The sequence below is a fragment of the Lissotriton helveticus genome, chromosome 9 (assembly GCF_964261635.1).
Source record: "Lissotriton helveticus chromosome 9, aLisHel1.1, whole genome shotgun sequence".
Taxonomy (NCBI): Eukaryota; Metazoa; Chordata; class Amphibia; order Caudata; family Salamandridae; genus Lissotriton; species Lissotriton helveticus.
This window is the reverse complement of record NC_136070.1, coordinates 655,000,823-655,019,509: the sequence shown is the minus strand read 5'-3', so window position 1 is coordinate 655,019,509 and position 18,687 is coordinate 655,000,823. Positions and strand designations below refer to the sequence as shown.

The 18,687-nt window shown below is 46.5% G+C and overlaps 1 protein-coding gene across 1 annotated transcript in view; it reads left to right on the top strand.

The window, feature by feature from the left end:
- Positions 1–17,797, top strand: part of LOC144782909 (uncharacterized) — a 39,505-nt gene extending 21,708 nt beyond the window's left edge. Inside the window, exons 4-6 of the mRNA XM_078662158.1 lie at positions 14,774–14,857; positions 15,527–15,598; positions 17,272–17,797. Of these exons, the coding sequence (XP_078518284.1) occupies positions 14,774–14,857; positions 15,527–15,592 (150 nt within the window). The 3' untranslated portion in view covers positions 15,593–15,598; positions 17,272–17,797. The remainder of the gene's footprint in view (positions 1–14,773; positions 14,858–15,526; positions 15,599–17,271) is intronic.
- Positions 17,798–18,687: the final 890 nt, after the last annotated feature.

Below are 18,687 nucleotides of genomic sequence, written 5' to 3'. Positions count from 1 at the left end.
GGCGACAAAGAGGCCAAGAAACAGGATCAAGTTGCAAAAAAGACTTTTTCTTCAGCTAGTATGGCATTGAAGTCTTCTAATGCCACTTGCCTTATGGGTAGATATATTCATGCTCTTATGGACTCTATGCATTCATTAATCCCTAAGGTTCCTGAGGATAACAGAAAAGACTTTGAGGAAGCTTTGTCTGATTCTCAAGCGGCAGCCCGTCAGGTCATTCAAAGTGGGCTTGATACTACGGATTCTGTGGCAAGGATCATGGGCACGGCGGTGGCCACGAGGCGTTCAGCCTGGTTGAAGTCGTCTGATTTTTCAGCTGATGTACAGTCTGCTCTATTGGATTTACCTTTCGATGGTGAGGGGCTCTTTGGAAGGAAAGCAGACACTGCCTTGGAGAGATTCAAGGACAGCAGAGCAACTGCTAGATCTCTTGGCCTTCAGGTCAGAGGTTCTACGACCAGGAAATTTAGAGGGTTTGGCCGTTCTTCCTTTCATTCATATAGACAAGGTCAGCAGCAGCAACAACAACAGCAGCAGCAGAATACCTTGTATAGATCATACAGGGGAAAACAGAGGGCACGTCCTCGAGGACGTCAAGCCTCCTCCTCCTCCACCTCTTCCAACCCCCCAGCCACAGAAAAGCAGCCCTAGATCCGCCATTCAGGATCATGTGGGTCCGGTGGGGGGTCGGCTTACCCACTTTCTACGAGATTGGGAATCGGTTACATCAGATCTTTGGGTTCTCAATCTCGTAGAAAATGGGTATGCTCTTCCCTTTCGGGAATTCCCTCCCAATTACCCTCCTTGCCAGGGGTATTGCTCAGAGGAACATCTGTTACTCCTTCAGGAGGAAGTCCAAACTCTATTGAGAAAAGGTGCGATAGAGGTGGTCCCAGAGCAGGAAAGGGGTCAGGGATGCTACTCCAGGTATTTCCTGATTCCCAAGAAGGATGGCAGACTTCGTCCAATCCTGGATCTCAGGATCTTGAATTTTTATCTGAAACAGGAAAAATTCAAGATGCTCACCCTTGCTCAGGTTCTTCAGGCGCTGCTGGAAGAAGACTGGATGGTGTCACTCGACTTGCAGGATGCGTATTTTCATATTCCTATCCTGAAGTCGCACAGGAGGTATCTCCGTTTTACGGTGGGATCGCAGCACTACCAGTTTGCGGTCCTTCCGTTTGGACTTACTACTGCGCCTCGGGTCTTCACCAAGGTGATGGCAGTGGTGGCGGCGCATCTCAGAAGATCAGGGATTCCTGTATTCCCGTATCTGGACGACTGGCTGATCAAAGCGCGGTCGTCGGAGACTGTGCTTCATCATCTGCGAGAGACAACTCAGTTGTTGTACAGGTTGGGTTTTTCGATAAACGTACCCAAATCGAACCTGGTGCCCTCCCAGCGCAACCTGTTCATAGGTGCTGTACTGGACACAACTGTATGTCGTGCATTCCCTCCCCCTCAAAGGATTCGCGACATACAGGAAATGGTTCCTCTATTTTACAATGGAGCGGTTGTTCCAGTCCTGAAGGTCCTTCGCCTGCTCGGTCTGATGGCTTCTTGCATTCTGTTGGTCAACCATGCATGCTGGCACATGAGGGCACTCCAGTGGTGCCTCCGCAGGCAGTGGTATCAGCACAACGGAGATCTCAGGGAGTCTGTGAGGATCTCCAGAGAAGCTGCGGCGGATCTGTCTTGGTGGAGCGTGGAAGGCAATCTGTCTCAAGGAAAGCCTTTTCAGCTGCCTCCATCGGTGGCCACAGTGATTACGGATGCATCCACTCTAGGGTGGGGTCCTCATCTGGGGGATCTGGAGGTCAAGGGCCTTTGGTCTCCAGAGGAAAGGTTGCTTCACATCAACCTTCTAGAATTGCAGGCGATTCGTTTAGCGCTCAAGGCCTTCCTCCCTTCCCTTCGCGGTCGTTCGGTCCAAGTCCTGACGGACAACACGACCGCGATGTGGTACATCAACAAGCAGGGAGGAGTGGGGTCGCAGTGTCTCTGCAGAGAGGCTCTGCGTCTCTGGTCCTGGGTTCAGGACCATCAGATTTGTCTGATGGCAAATCATCTGGCCGGGGTTCTGAACGTTCGTGCAGACAGTCTCAGTCGGCAGTTCTCTGCCGACCACGAGTGGAGGCTTCACCCAGAGGTAGTTCACGACATCTTTCGGATGTGGGGGACTCCTCGGGTGAACCTGTTCGCCACTCGCGAGAATGCGCACTGCCTGTCGTTCTGCAGTCTCCAGTTTCCAATGCAAGGAGCCTTGGGGGATGCGTTTCAGTTGAGTTGGGGAAATCAACTCCTTTACGCGTTTCCTCCCATACCTTTGATTCCTCGGGTTCTGAGGAAGATTCGCCAAGACCGGGCCCAAGTCATATTGGTCGCTCCGGATTGGCCAAGAAGGGTGTGGTATACAGATCTTCTCCACCTCTCCTCTCACCCGCCGCTCCGTCTCCCTCTCAGGGCAGACCTCCTCTCTCAGAAGGAGGGGCAGGTTCTACACCCCCACCTCCAGACATTACACCTTCATGCCTGGAGATTGAACGGGGCAACCTGATTTCCTTTTCCCTCCCGCCTGACGTTGTGGATGTCATCTTGTCAGCCAGGCGTGACTCCACTAAGTCCATTTATTCTTATAGATGGTCGAAATTTGTCACGTGGTGTGTTGAAAAGTCTGTTGACCCTTTGAGAGCCCATTTGTCTGATGTTGTCCAGTTTGCCCTTTCTCTGGCTCAGCATGGCCTTGCTGTTGCCACTGTGAAGGGTTATCTTTCTGCGCTGTCGGCTTTTATCTGTTTGCCTGACCAGCCTTCTCTTTTTAAATCTCCTATAGTTTTAAGGTTTTTGAAGGGTCTTACTAATAAGTTCCCTCCTACCCCTTTTATTGTGCCTCAGTGGGATTTGAATTTAGTTTTGACATTTTTAATGGGTGCTCCTTTTGAGCCTCTTCACAAGTGTCCCATGAGGCTTCTTACCCTTAAAACGGTCTTCCTCGTTGCAATAACCTCGGCAAGGAGGGTAAGTGAGCTTCAAGCTCTTAGTTACAAGCCCCCTTTCTTGACCATTCATGCTGATCGAATGGTTCTCAGGACCAGGGCTGCTTTTCTGCCTAAGGTGGTATCTCCTTTCCATCTAGGACAGTCTATTACCCTACCTGCCTTCTATCCTCCCCCTCACCCTTCTAAGGAGGAAGAGAGACTGCACCGTCTGGACCCTAAGAGGGCGGTGTCCTTTTACTTGGACAGATCCAAGGACTTTCGTTTGGAAGACCAGCTTTTCATTGGGTTTGCTGGCTGCAAGAAAGAAAGAGCGGTCCATAAAAGAACCTTGTCGAGATGGATCGTCCTCTGCATAAAGATCTGCTACTCTTTGGCCGGTAAGGAACCACCAGAGGGTATAAGGGCCCATTCTACAAGGGCTAAGTCATCGACCTCTGCGTTGGCTAGAGGTGTGCCTGTTGAGGATATTTGTAGAGCGGCAACTTGGTCTTCCCTCCACACTTTCGCGAAGCATTACTGCTTGGATTCCGAGGTGAGGAGGGACGGTCATTTTGCGCGTTCTGTCCTTCAGGATTTCCTGGTTTAGAAGAGTGGACACCCTCCTCCGGGAGTGGGGACTGCTGTGGGACTCTATTCACAAGGTGAGGAATCCACACGGCAGATGTATCTATCAGAAGAACAAGTTACTTACCTTCGGTAACGCTTTTTCTGGTAGATACAATATCTGCCTGTGGATTCCTCACTGACCCACCCGCCTCCCCGTTGTCCACTCTTCTATACCAGTGTTACTGTAATGTAATGTATTTATAGTTTGTTATCAGGGAATGTTTCAATAGCTTTCCTGCTTTTGCTTCACACTGTGTGTTTTACCTTTACTATTGTGTACTGTGTATACTGTATGCATTTTTACTGTCATTGGTCCGTCCGTGTGCCTCGATGGCACGGAAAAAATGGCGGAACTGATGTCTTCACGCCGGCGTGGGCCTATTGTAGGCATCGGTGACGTCAGCGGAGTCGCGAGCGAGGTCGTGTCTCTATGACGTCCTAGTCCACGTCTGCGCGAGGCTACAAAAAGAATTTCCGAATGTTGCTGACGCAAGGGGATATTCACAAGGTGAGGAATCCACAGGCAGATATTGTGTCTACCAGAAAAAGCGTTACCGAAGGTAAGTAACTTGTTCTTCAGGATGGATTGGTTTAGGCACTGGATATAAAGGAGGACATTGTCTGCATACAAAGAGATGCAGCCCTCTAATTTTCCGCCATACCTCAAGCTCTACACCTGCACGTCCCGCCAATCTATTTGGCATGTGGTTCAGTTGCAAGAGTGAGCAGGAGAGGAGACAGCAGGCCTCTGCCTATCTGGAACTGCTTTGAGTAAATCCTGTTCACTCTGACCCTAGCCCATTGCATCATGTATAACAGCCTCACATACTAAAGGAATCTAGGACCAAAATTAATATTTTTTAAGATATTGTGGACGAAAGACCATTCAAATGGGCCAAAGGCCTTCTCAAAGTCAAGTTGCATCACGGTTGTGTGGTCAGATACAGAATGTATGTGGTCCAAGTACATATTTAGCCTCCTAAGACAAGGCCTTGTGCTTCTGACTGGCATAAAGCCATTTTGATCGCAATGCACTAGGGGTCTCACCCTTTTCAGTAGCCTGGTTGCTGAGGCCTTTGCAACTATTTCGACTTAAATATTTATTAGGGAGATCAGTCTGTAAGACGCGCAGTCTGTAGGTGGCTCTATGGTTTGGGGACGGCTACCACTGAGGCACTCCAGATATCATAAGGAAGTAGCAAAGCTGTCTCTGCAGCTTCAACCTTCGTGAGGAAGTGAGAGTAGTGTTGATGCAAACCTTTCCAAGAATTGAACCAGGTACCTTCTCAGATTGCATCTCCTACAAGGCTGCATATAACTCCTCCTTTGACAGGTGAGCATCTAAATTCACCCTCTCACTGCTGGAGAGCCTCGGCATGACGAGGTTTGCAGCTAAGAGGTGTTGTAGCTCCAACCCACCCGGCGGCTTTGATTGGTAAAGTGCCTGATAGTAATGTGTGATTTGTAATGGGTCACCCCACTGTCAGGCCCCATGTCTATGGGATAAACCTGTCTTCCAGAGTTGGCTGCAAGCCTGTTTAGCAATTATCCTGTCTTGCCTCAAATTCCTACTCTCGGTTTTTAAAAATCAGACACTGGTGCCCTGGCATGAGTCATCAGTTTCTGTTTAAGGGCCTCCTTAGTAGCCTCTAGACTACAAAATGTGTCATAATCTCTCATTTGGTTCAGGTGATATTCTAATTCCCCAATGTGCCTTTCCAGTGCTGTACTTTTCTTTCTCCTCCCACAGGGTATGGAATTGGAATTGGAAGTGAATTTGTAAAGCGCGTAGCTACCCGGGGGCGTCTCCCTGTACTGGACTCGAGGAATTAGCTCGGGAACAGAAGAGACCTGAGAGAACAGCCAGGTTTTCAGGAGTTTACGGAATTTTAGTAGGTTGGTTTCCCTGCGAATGTTGAGGGGAAGGGAATTTCAGAGCTTGGAGGCATTGTATGAGAATAGGCGTCCTCCTGACCGCGCTTTCTTGATTCTGGAAATGTTTGCCAGAAAGAGGTGGTCGGATCTTAGCTTCGTGTTGGCTTTGTATGGTTTGATTAGGGATCTCAAGATTGGGGGGCCCTTGTCCTGTGGAATTTTATGTGTAATACAGAGGGATTTGAAATTGATTCTCTCATGGATTGGGAGCCAGTGTAGGGAGCTTAGGGCAGGCTTAGCAGAGCATCGTTTTTTTGTGCCTGTTAGCAGCCTAGCTGCAGAGTTCTGGACAAGTTGAAGTTTGTTTATGACCGATTTCGGGGCGCCAAGATATAGGGCGTTTCCGAAATCCAGTCTGGAAGGATGAGACCCTGAATTAGGAGTTTTCTGGAGTGGGGGGGTAAAAGGGGAAGGATTTTATGTGTGTTGCGTAGGAGACCAAAGCAGGTTCCCGCGGGTTTCCTAGCTTGTGTTTGAAAATTGAGGTCCTGATCGAGCCAGACACCCAGGCTTTTTATTTCTTTTTTGGGAGCGGGACCTGGTCCCATGCACGATGGCCACAAAAGTTTTGTGGTGAGTTTAGATTGATTGCCTAGCACTAGGATCTCTGATTTGTCTCCGTTTAGTTTGAGGAGAGATTTGCTCATCCATCTGGAGATTTCTTTGAGATAGGAGCATAGCTTTTCCTGGCAGTGGTCCATCTGATTTAGAGAGACCATGAGTTGAGTGTCGTCGGCATACATGGCCAGGTTGATGCCGAAAGGGGTACAATTTCCTCCAGAGGGGACATATACACGTTGAAAAGTGTAGGGCTTAGGGATGAGCCCCGAGGCACCCCGTATTGGAGTGGCACAGCTCTGGATCTAATGTTGCCTTCGGCGACCTGAAAGGTTCTATGTTCTAGAAAAGATTTGAGCCAGGATATTGCTGAACCTGTGACTCCTATTCTGCTTAGATTATGGACAAGTATAGAGCGGTCCACCGTGTCGAAGGCAGCGCTTAGGTCTAGGAGGATCGCTGCTGTAGATCCACCTGCGTCCAGGACCATTCGTGCCGCTTCCTCCACTCCCATCAGTGAGGTGTCTGTGCCATGGCCAGGCCGGAAGCCTGTCTGTGAGCAGTGTAGGAGTCTGTTGGATTCGAGGAAGGCGGAGAGCTGTAGGTTAACGAATTTCTCCGCCACCTTGCTGATTTCAGGCAGTAAGGATATGGGCCGGTAGTTGCCCAGCTCTAGGGAGTCCAGATGGGATTTCTTTTACAGTGCTTTAACTGGAGCCCTTTTCCAATTGGGTGGGACGGTGCCCAGTTCTAGGGAGGCGTAAAGTTAGTGATGGGGGGTGATGGTTGGTGTCATGAGCTTCAGGATGTTGAAAGGTGCGGGGTCGAGTGGGGAGCTACTTTTGATTGAGTTTAAGATATGGGGGAGCATCTCCCTTATCAGGAGAGAGGAGTCAAAGCGGGGGGCGTTAATTGCGGGGGCTGGGGGGAGGTAATCTGGTGAGTAGTCGGGGCGGGGAGTGTTTTTAGGATATTTAGAATTTTAGTGGAGAAAAACTCTGCCAGTTCGTTGCATCTGCGACCCGAGGGGTCGGTGAAGGGGGGTGGATCTGAAACTTTCAGCAATTTTTTGACGATATGAAATGTTTTCCTAGAGGAGTTGGCGGAGGCTTGGATTTGTTCTTTATAGAAGGTCGCCTGGGTTGTTTTTAGGTTAGCTTTGTAGGACCTGATGGCTACTTTGTATTCTATTTTTTTGTTATTGGCCCAGTCCTTCCTGAATATGCGTTCAAGTTTTTTGCATTGTTTTTTCAAGTCGCGGAGTTCTGGGGTGAGCCAAGGGGATTTGAAGGTTCCATTTTTTTTAGGTAAGATTTTTCTTGGCAGTACTTTATCTAATGAGTTTTCTATCCAAGTGTAGAATTGCTTGTCTGCTAAGACTGGGTCTGGTTCGAATGAGGGGGTGGTGATTTCGAATTTGCGTCTCCAGTCCTCAGGGACTAATTTTGACCATGGGCGTTCTGGGAAGCGAGGTGGAGGCCCGTGAGCGGGTTCGGTGTTGGTTTGCCAGTGGAATGATACTAGGAAGTGGTTTGACCACGGGATGGGGAGGAGCTTACTCGTTTTTAATTCGGTGATGTTTGAGAAAATGGGGTCTAGTAAATGGCCTTTTACATGTGTGGCTTGGTGGCTTTTCAAGAGAAGGTGGTAGGAAACCAGGTCAAGTGTTAGGTCCCCTGCCACTTCGTCCGAAGGGTCATCAAAGTGGAGGTTTAGATCTCCCAGTAATGTAAAGTTGGAAGAGGAGCAGGCACGTGAGATGATGGCTTCCATCAGGGAGCTACATGTGCTCCTGGTGGGCGGTACAGGAGAATGCCCGAAAGTGATTTTAAAGGGGAGAGTTGTATGATAAAAAGAACGTTTTCACAATCAAGAATCGGGCTGTTTAGTATGAGGCAGGAGAGGTGACTTTTGTGAATGATTGCGATTCCACCGCCTTTCCCAGTGATTATGTCGAGGCGTTGGGTGAGGTATCCTGGGGGGAGGGCTTGAACGGTGTCTGGCTCTGAGCTTGGGGATAGCCAAGTTTCTGTCAGAAACAGAACATCTAGCTCTGTGTCTTGGAGAAGCATATTGATTTCCAAGGAGCGTTTGGGTAGGGACCTGCAGTTCAGCAGAGCCATGCTGATTGAGTGCTCGATGGGGGGGGTGAGATTATCTTTGGAGATAGTGATAGAGTGTAGGAGCAGTGAGTGTAGTTGCTTTGTCGTTCCTCCAGGGAAAATGAGTGGAGGCATGGTGTATTTGTGACCTGTCTGAGTTGTAGTAGTGTCTCCCGAGTGTAAATTCTAGGGGCTGATGGAGGGGGGCAGCGATTCCTGGCCCTGGGCCAGTTCTGGCACGGACGGGCACAGACGGGCTTGCCTTCAGCGCGCCCGCTGCGCACGTCTGCTGCGCGAACAGAATGGCATCGTTCTTTTATGGTAAAACAGGGTAGACCAACTAGCCTGCTAACCTGCGCCGCAAGCGAGGGGAGTTGTAATCACTTCCGGTCCCGCCTTGACTCCACAACAATCTGACTACGTCAGTGGTGGCCCGGGGAAGGGGGTGTTTGACAAGGTGAGCGCTGTGTGACTAAAAGACAAATTTAGATGATTAAAAAGTGAAAGAGCGCAAGGTCTGCTGAGCAGAAGTGGTTTAAAATCAATGGGAGCCCTTTGCCACTCGCTCCAGCGATGTGGCGATTCGGTCTCTGTTACCTAAATGACGAGTCTGCCGGCGCGTGTGAATGCTCAGTTCTTGTACTAAGGGTGGGCAGAACAACTAGTCTGCTAACCTGCGCCGCAAGCGAGGGGAAGTTGTAATCACTTCCGGTCCCGTCTTCCCTCCACAACAATCTGACTACGTCAGTGGTGGACCGGGGAAGGGGGTGATTGACAAGGTGAGCACTGTGTGACTAAAAGGAGAATTTAGCTGATTAAAAAGTAAAAGAGCGCAAGGTCTCCTAAGCAGAAGTGGTTTAAGATCAATGGGAGCCCTTTGCCACTCGCTCCAGCGATGTGGCAATTCGGTCTCTGTTACCTGAATGGCGAGTCTGCCATTATTAACCCCCAAAGAACTGCTTTCATTGCCTCCCGCAATGTGATTAGGGAGACTTCTGTTGTGGAGCTTGCTCTTAAGTAGAGTTCTATCTTTTTCTTCATGTGTTCTTAAAACCTAACATCCTTCAGCCACCCAACCTAAAGGCTCCAGTGCATGTTAGACCTACACCTCCCCAGCCCCATAGTTAATTAAATCGGTGATTGGCCCAACAGTACCCCTGCATGAATTGTAGCTCCTGACGACTATCAGAGTCCAGCAGCTGGGAGGAAGAAGTAGTCTAGTCTTGAATGTGACCTATGGGAGTGGGAATAATATGTGAACTCACATGCCGACTTGTTCTTTGCTCTCCAAGGATTACAAAGCCGCAGGGACTCCACCTATGGTGCAATGGTTTAGCCCCTCTTTTGAAATCAAGTTGTAGGTACATGACATCATTGAAATCGCCCGAACGATAAGCTCCTCATCCAGGCCCAGGCCCAAGGTGATAACTGTCATCAGATTTTTCATCGTGGTCGCCTGCAGGGTCGGTGGAATATACATAGACACTACTGCCAATGGAATGCCAAACAGGAAGCCCGTAACCATCAGATAGTGTCCATGACCATCAGGGGAAAAGTAATTCCTCTGGAACCCCTAGTGAACCCTGCATGATTAAAGACATAGTGTCCAAAAAGGCACCCCTATTCCCAAGAAAATGTGTCTCTTGCAACAATGGAACCACTAGGACCAGATTGTGGGCCTGTCGAAGGATAGTTGTGCATTTTATTTTATCCAGCAACCCACTGAAATTCCAAGACAATTGCTTGTAGCAGATGGTGCTGTTGCCAGAGGTCATGGCAGGTCATTGCGCGCTTTTGACTGGGGTCCGCAATCTGTCTTGCATGAGGCGTAGTATTGTGACCAAATCAACCCTAAAGTACCTAACTCTCCCCCCAACAACTCTCTACTCAACACCTCTAAGTGGAAGCATTTTTCACCTCTAAAAAAGCAACCCCAATAGAAACAACATACAATGCAATGTATTACTAAATCAAAATAAAGTAACCACAATAATCTTGTGTTGTGGGGAGTGGTTTGCCTCGGGCCAGCCCCACTCCCCAGAGGCAATGTGTCTCTTATTCCTCCGTGAATGAGAAAACACTTGTAGCTCTACATGAAGGAAAGAAAGGAAGGGGACTAAACCCCTCCTCTATGCCGCTGAATAATATCTCATCATCCACTAGTAGGGTCCCCTCCCTGGTACTCGCCAGAGCTCTATGAGGAGGATGCCCTATGTTTATCCTCCTGTTATAACCAGATTTGGCCTCCTATCAGTCTGCTGCATTTCAGCCTAGAGTGGGATGGTTGACCCCCTTCAGTCTCCAGAGATGTCATTGGCTCCTTTGTTGATGTGGGCAGTTATTTCATCTCCGACGCTCAGATCCAGGTCTCTTCCGGGCTTTAAAATAAAAATGGTTCCCTACTGATACATAACTTTTAGTTTGGCAGGGTACATCAGCACATTCAATGTACATAGCCCTGACTTTCCACTTAACCTCTAAGAAACATTTACCGTAAAAGCGCTCTACCTTAACCCCTCGGCCTGTGTCTCTATAAATGGTCAATTAACCGAGCAACTGGAGATATCCCGAGGCACCAGACAGGGTTGCCCCTATTCCCCTCTGCTGTTTGCCCTGTACCTGGACCCCTTTATTAAACAGATTGAAAGCAACCATAACATCCCACCGATAAGTTTCCAAGGCTCCAATACAAAAATTTTAGCATACGCAGATGACTTGGCCATTACATCACCAGATCCCCTAAAAGCCATAACTGGATTAGAACATGAGGCAAAAAAGTTTGGAAAGATTCCTGGTTACACTCTTAATAAAAATAAGACACAGATAATAAATAACAACAAAATCTCCTGGACCGATCACAGGGTGGTAGCTAAAGCTAAATATTTAGGAGTATTTATTTCTTCTAATCTGGACGAAGTTGTTTCCAATAATCTACACCCACTCGCCACACAAACCAGGAAAGCACTGAAATAAATAAATCACCTTCACCTCACTTTAGTTGGCAGATGCAACGTCGTAAAAATGACCTATTTTCCCAAACTTTTATATTTTTTCCGGACAATACCTTTAGAATTTAGTAAAGCTAACCTTATGAAATTCCAACAAATCTACACACAATTTATTTGGGCATATTCACAACCCAGGAGGGCACTCAGACTATTATGCCTGTCTAAAGACCGAGGCGGCTGGTCCTTTCCCAACATCACTTTGTATTACTGGGCCGCGGTCATGCAATACAGTAATGAGCTAACTAAAGAATGTCCTGACATGTACCCTACAGTGTTGCCCTCTCCATTTCAACTACTGGTGGTGGATCACCACTGGGGGTGTCTGTTATGAGAAACTACCTTTGGATACTTTAAACGGGTCAGATTCAAGACCCTGCTCAACTCGTTTAAAGTATTTTAAAGCATCCGCAGATACCTCGGTATAGGCAGATACAACCATTATTCTCCTATTCTAAATAATAGTAACCTCCCTGATATTTTTGGAAGGGCCTACTTCTCTGACTGGTATAGGGCAGGTATTAGAAAATTAGGTGACTTAATTACCAGTGAGGGAGTTATCCCCTTCCCTGTCATTGTAGATAAATTCAGGCTCAAGAAAGAGGACGCTTTTAAATATCTGTCTATCTACGACTTTCTCTCTAGGAAGGTAGGGGGTACCTCTGGTTTTATGGAGGTAGAATTCCTTAATGTCCTAAGAAAACCTCTGACCCCCCTAATTGGCCTACTATACAGCATCCTAAATAGACAGACTCCTGACGATTTACAAACTATTGCAGGCAAATGGTCTATCAAACTTGACTCTCCTAGGAATGTTTTCTTTAATTCACTTACCCTCTCACAAAATATTTTACTGTCTGCTAAACTACAAGCTCAGCACTTTAAAACATTTTTTTTCTTATATATCACTCCTAGCAAAATAGCAAAATGGGGGACCGGCCAAGGTACTCTCTGTCCTAGATGCGCTGAATTCGGGGCCAACTCCATACACATATTTGCTTCCTGCACAAAGCTCTCATTTACTTTGAACCGAATACAGGGGTTTCTAAGAGAAGTCACCTCTCAGTCAATAACTCTGAACCATACTACCATTATGCTTGGACACAAACAGAAGCTCCACACCTGAAGAGCGAGGGCCTAACATTTATAGCAATGGCCGTCTGGAGGATCTGTGTTGCTACAGCCTGGCTAGACCCAGAGCCACCATCTTTCTCTCAATGGCTTGCCGGATTTATGGCAACTTATCACCTGGAAATAGCTGTATATGCAAAAAAAGGACGTAAGGGCCGGAGAAAGGGAACTGAGGTGTGGGAAAATCTAACTAATTGGTTGACTCTGTCCGACTAGCTTGGATACTTCTGTTTTTTTTTTTCTGTATTATTCGGTGCCCGCCCTCTCGGTCAATATTCTCTGCATCTTCCTATGTCTGCTTCTTTCTTTCCCTTCTTTTTTTTCTCTTTTTATTTTTCCTCTAGTTTTAATTTTTTTCTTTCTTTTCTGTGTGCCCTTTATTCCAATTCCCGCTGTAATCTTTTTTTTTTCCCAATGTTACAGGTGAGTGGGGGGGGGGGAGCGGGTGACAGACCTTCAATGTAAATTTGTATGTTTACCTACTTTGCAATTTGAAAATTAAAAAACAAAAAAAAAAGAAACATTTACGAAGGAGCTGCACTTAACTGTGTAATTGGGGAAGAGCATAAACTTGGAGTCAGTGCAAAGGACATCTGGATGTTGGCGTGCCTGCCGTGGGATAGAGTCTCTACCTAAAAACCAGTACCCTAATGATAATGGCTCTAGGCTGTGTCACCGGCAGAGGGCATGGGGCCAGCGCTCTGTGTGCCCTTTCCAGAACGAAGTAGGGGGATAGCTCACAATCCGGGACCCTGGTTCTGAACTATTCTGTGAGGAATTTCTCTGGGTGCTGGTCCCCCACGCCATCTGGCAGGTCTACCAGCTGGGAGGGTCCTCCTTACACACAATGCAAGGGACATCTGCCCTCGCTTGTTTCTGTGAGGCCATGTCTTAAAGGCCCAGTGCTGGGGCACTCTCTCTCCCCTCCTCTCTCCAGATGTCCTCCTGAGACTCCACGGTGATCAGGCGTGGAGTAAGGCTGGGCTTGTGTGACCGTCACTGCCCCCCCCATTGGCTATAGCAGTCTCCCTGGACTTCTGGGCTTCCAGAGGGGGATCACCTCCTGAGGTTGAAGCCATGTACCCAGTCTCCTACCTTTGGGGCGAGACATCTTGTGTGGGTCCCGGCCCACCTGGGCTGTAATCTTAGTCCTGGATGCTCATGCTGCCTATCCAATCTCCTCTACTCTGGCCCACCAATTTGGCTGTCACAATCCGATGTGGCTGCCTAAACATGTAAAGTGGTCCCTACCACTCCCCTCCCATGCGGCTGTTTCCTTTGTGCCCCAAGAGTCAATATGGAGGTAAAGATGGATCGCCGCTGTGGGATTGCAGCTCCAGGATGGGTACGTTGGCAGCAGTCCAGTCTTCCGACATGTCGTTGTTTGCCTATTGCTTTTCTCTTATCCCTGGCTACCTGCATGGGCTTGGGTAGGACAAAGGGTACAAGAGTAGGGGCCACAACATGGATGTTTGCATCAGAGAAAAGGTTGCTTCATAGTCGGCTCGCCCAGTCTGCAGTTGCAGCCCTGGCCACGTGTGGCGCCCAGTCCGGCTCCTCCACTCTAAGGTACCTGTTCTGCTGTTTCCAGCCACCTCTTGGAAGTGAAAGCGGCTTTGTGCCACACCCCAGCCACTTGGCTGTCTTCTCTCCCTTGCACGACCCAGGAGTCAATGCAGAGGGAGGTTCACCATTGTGATTTCACAGCTTCAGGTGATGTTTGTCACCAGCAGACACGTCTCAAGGCTGGTCGTACGAACACCCAGGCTGTCGATTGCCAAAATGGCTTTCATCCCGGGCTCCCTGGACGGGCTCCGGTGGACCAAAGGTGGTTAGTATATGGGCCACCGCACCGGTACTTACGGCTGAAAAAGGTAGCCTAAGGGTTGGATTCAGCAGGATTCTCGGAACTGGCATGGAGCTCGCGTAAAATGTAGCCTCCATCTTACACTACTTGGCAACTCCTCCCAGTAATTTCTTTCTTGATGCTCTTTACAATGTAGTCGAGGTGAGTGATTTGTCAATAGTAGGCGAGAACTTTGGGAGCCAAGATGGTATTCATCAGATAACATAGATACTGTATTGTTTAGAAAGAGACATACACAATTTCTTGGGTCAAGAGCAGAGTGACCACTTCTGGTAGCAGCACACTTGTATACTGTCAGCTTACCATTATTCACTGTTTCTGCATCTTTGATCCATTACTCGCAAAAGTAATAGTTCTGCTTTTAAAGGGGGTGAACACAAGGTGCTAAGGCTGAGAAATGCCCAATAGGAATCGAACATAGTATGCTATCTCTTGTACAAATGTTTTTCTTAGTTTTTTAGTTTCTTGAGGTGTGCAGCCTTTTGTGACTTCTGTCTCTGTGAGACTCATGAGAGTCTAGATGTGTTGACAACGGTCTTGGTAATGCTGATATTTTAATTATATTTTCAGGATCCATCTATTCTGCTTGAAGAAGTAACACCACCGGAACACAGGGATGCCTTCGACATGCCCACCATTGCAGCAGAGAAATATGTGAGTCTTCTTTAAAGTTCTATACCAGCAAGTTCATGTGCCCTCTCTCTGAAACTTTGTCGCTTCCATTCTGTCTACACAAAACAAAGTAAATACACAAGATACCAGAGTAATAACTGCCCATGGAAACTGTACTCCATTCTCAGAAACAAAAGGAATTCATTACAATATTACCATTGAGTGAATGGTGTAGTAACTCACTCAGTCTCTCATCCAGTGGTACCCTTAGAGAGCTAGAACCGATTTCGGAACTTCAACGCTGGTTTCAGTGCACAGTGTAAATGGATAGAGGTGGAAGCTATCTCTTGCTGGAAACAGGAATTAATTAAAACAATCACCCTTCTGACTACAAGACTAACCTCTCCTGTGAGAGAAGAGAACAGAGCACACAGGGGTTGATCGTATTTGTGGACGAGCAAGGAACTATGGGATCAAAAATTCCCTTTCACCGTAGGAGCAAATTTAGCTTTTTCTATCCTCACTTCTAAACCAGGCAAAGGATTCAGCTGCATTGGCAATGAGCAACAGAGAACACAATCTCCTATTCCCTGGGATAAACTAGTTACTGGCAATGCCCACAGTTTACCATTTGTTAGAAAAATAAGTCATCTGTTATGCATGTTGTCACATCTAAATAGCCTCCTCGTTTCCATTCTCTCTATCTACCAGCTCGAGGACATGATCAAAAGTATGAAAAACACTCTCAAGTTGTGCGACTACATACTTTCTAAGTAGGGTGAGGTAAGATTTTGATGCTTTTGTTTTTTCTGTCAATGTCAGTGAGAGTGTGAGTACTATCTGATTGAAAGGATCACACAACAAACCATCACTAATCGATGGGGTCACTGGAATATAATATAAATGCAAGGTGGATTTGTACAGTGCTGCTTGTCACACATGAGGGTAGCCAGGCGCTTCTTCCATACAATTTTGGGTTTGCTGTACTTACCAAAGAATCCACTCTATGCTACATAGATTACAGATTTCCACAAATAAATGTATTGATAGTTTAGAATAATCAAAAATAACACATGGTGCTGCGCCACGGTAAACATTAACTACTCACCAGATTACCTCACCCACGTGCTATACTGGGATACGAGAGGCAAAGCTTTTTGGGAGAACATCATTAATGTGTGATAAAATAGCAGAATAGTATTCTCACAGAATGTAATAAATTATGCTGCATAGCTTTCACTGTGTCCCATTATATAGCCTTCCAAATGTGCCTCCTGAACATTGATATTGTCGGACACTAATAGAACTGACAAATAGCGAGCCAAAATATTAAAAGGTGAATATGAACAGATTTTCTGTACCTAATTCCACATATGTGTACCAAAAATATATATACATATGTCTTCATTTATGTGGAGTTAAGAATGGTAAATGAATCTGCCCCTCTTTGCATTTACCATTCAATATTTTGTCCCTCGATATTTTGTCCATGGCATTAGTGTGCCACAATATTCTTGTACCGGACGTTCAAGAGTACAATTGGCCCTTCACAGTCTCATATTTCCAGAAGCACTTCTGACAGAAGGCCTTTGATTAATGTTTTAAATTACATTACAATTGGGTGTGTTGAAAAGGAACGAAAAACATAGGTTTTCAAGTCTAGAGAAATATGTAGAGAAATATGTAACCAACAATGGACATGGAGAGACTGAGGGATCACATCCCATTGGTGCTGGAGAAGGAGTGATTCTGGGGTAGGGTTGTCCAAAGCAGTTGTCATCAAAGAAATACGTCTATGTTGGGAAAGATTGGGTGCAAAACCTTTTAGAAGAGAAAGACAGTGGACCTTTACTTTTGTGAACCAGGCCCTTTTTGTTTTTATAATTCATAGATGTATCATCTGAAAATACAGCCACCAAGAGCTTGGCTGTAATCCCAGTATGGATGCTTTGTGATTTCAAAAGAAGAGCATAAAAATTCTGAAAATCTAGTTCAGATGCAAGAGGGGGCCATGAGTAAGCATGGGTATCTGCCCCCTTGAGTCTAAGACTGGCATTTATCAGGTCGGGATCACATTGTTAAAAATAATCCATCTGATTACAAAACACCTACTGCCTGTTTAGGGACTTCACAGAGTCTTGAATTCTGTAGAGTAGCTCATGTGTAGCAGAGGGTGTGACACTAAATAGAGCAAGAAGCAGCTGCGGGAGTACAATATTTGAAGGCAGCACATTTTTACGAACTAACTTACCTCTTGTCATATTTGAAGAGGCACAATCTTTTCAGTGCTGAATCCCCTTCACCTTAGTTAAATGTATTCAAATTCTTTGCAAGCCAAAGTTGGAAACAAGCCAAAATATATCTTAAGAGCTCATGGTGCCTCAATTGCTTGCTGCACTGTAAGGATGGACAATTGCCTACTTGACCTATCTGACCATGTACCTTTCGACTTCCAGGTACCAGCCTAAGTGCCATCTCTTTGGCCTTTGATTCGGACCACTGTGGCTGATATCACCGATAGCATTTATTGAGGATCCCTCACCATCTCCCTGTCTGATAAGCACTCAGAGCTGAAACACCATATCCCACCAGAGGACATGCAGAGAACCATTAGAAATCATTGAACAGTAAAGCTTCACCAGCCATAGAGAAACACGAAGATTCGACTTTTGTGATTTGGTGAAGGATGATGACCCTATCTCAGGAATACGGTTGAGGATCACCCTGAATGACAACAAAGTTTTGCTTCCTCTGGTCTCGGGCTCCTACATCAAATAATTAACTGATATCAGTCTTGACACGTTGATTCATCACAACCTGAGCAATATTAAGCAGTTGTAAATAGTTATTGTACAGCCATGATGAATTTTAAAATGCCTACTATTTGTAATGTGGATCGGACTCTTTAAAATATTTGTATTGCGAATGTTGTTTCCCAGACCCACTGAATATAAACATTGTACATTTTTTGTATGTAATCTATTTTTAGGGCCCTTTGCAGTAAATCATTTTTTTTAAAATAAATCACTCTTGCCTTTAATGAGAACTCTCATATATTGTTGGCTACACAGTAATCCTTCAAGATCGAGTTTCAAAACTAAGTAGGTGTGGGGCCCATTGCATCACCATGCGTCACTCATGAAAAATCACTCTCAGCAAGGTTTTTCTATGCAGAATTTAAGATTTGGATTAAACATGTTTCTTCAATCATATTCAAAAGTTTGAAACACAGGGACCCACTGATCTTTGTCTATTAATTCGCTTGGGTCAGTCCTGTGCAGGGGAAGCAATATGAAATAAAGAATTCCTTTAATTAGCCTGGGGGGTAAACTGCTCCACTCGCGGAGTTTGCTGAGTTTTACCCACTCTGCTCTCCGCACAGAGTGTAGAGTTTCGAAAAACTCTGTGTAGTAGCATGGAACTGAGATTTTCCTCTCGGATGGGTTGCCACTCTAATTTGGCAAGAGCAAGCTAGGAAAATCCACTGCTAGACTATCTCTCGGGGAGATTTCTCAACACGGGCGGTCACAGCAGGTGATTACCGCTCACATTGAGAAGCCTGCCACTTGCGTTGAGAAAGCTGCCACTCAAGTAGAACATCAGCTCAAGGGGCAGAAGGAAGCTGTACCCTCTTGTGCTGCAGGTGGTGCCATGTGTGCTGTAATAATCCCAGTACGAAAGATCTGTAGCGTGACTTAACTCACTCCACCGCATGCGGAGCTCAGCGGAGCACAGTGGAGTTTTTTTATGACTTCGTGAACTCCGCCCAGGCCTACTAATTTGTCCCTTGTTTATGTAAACGCTTATGCCAGCAATTAAAAAGCCATGAAGAACCTAGGAGATTACATTTACACAAATTACCATAAAAACAA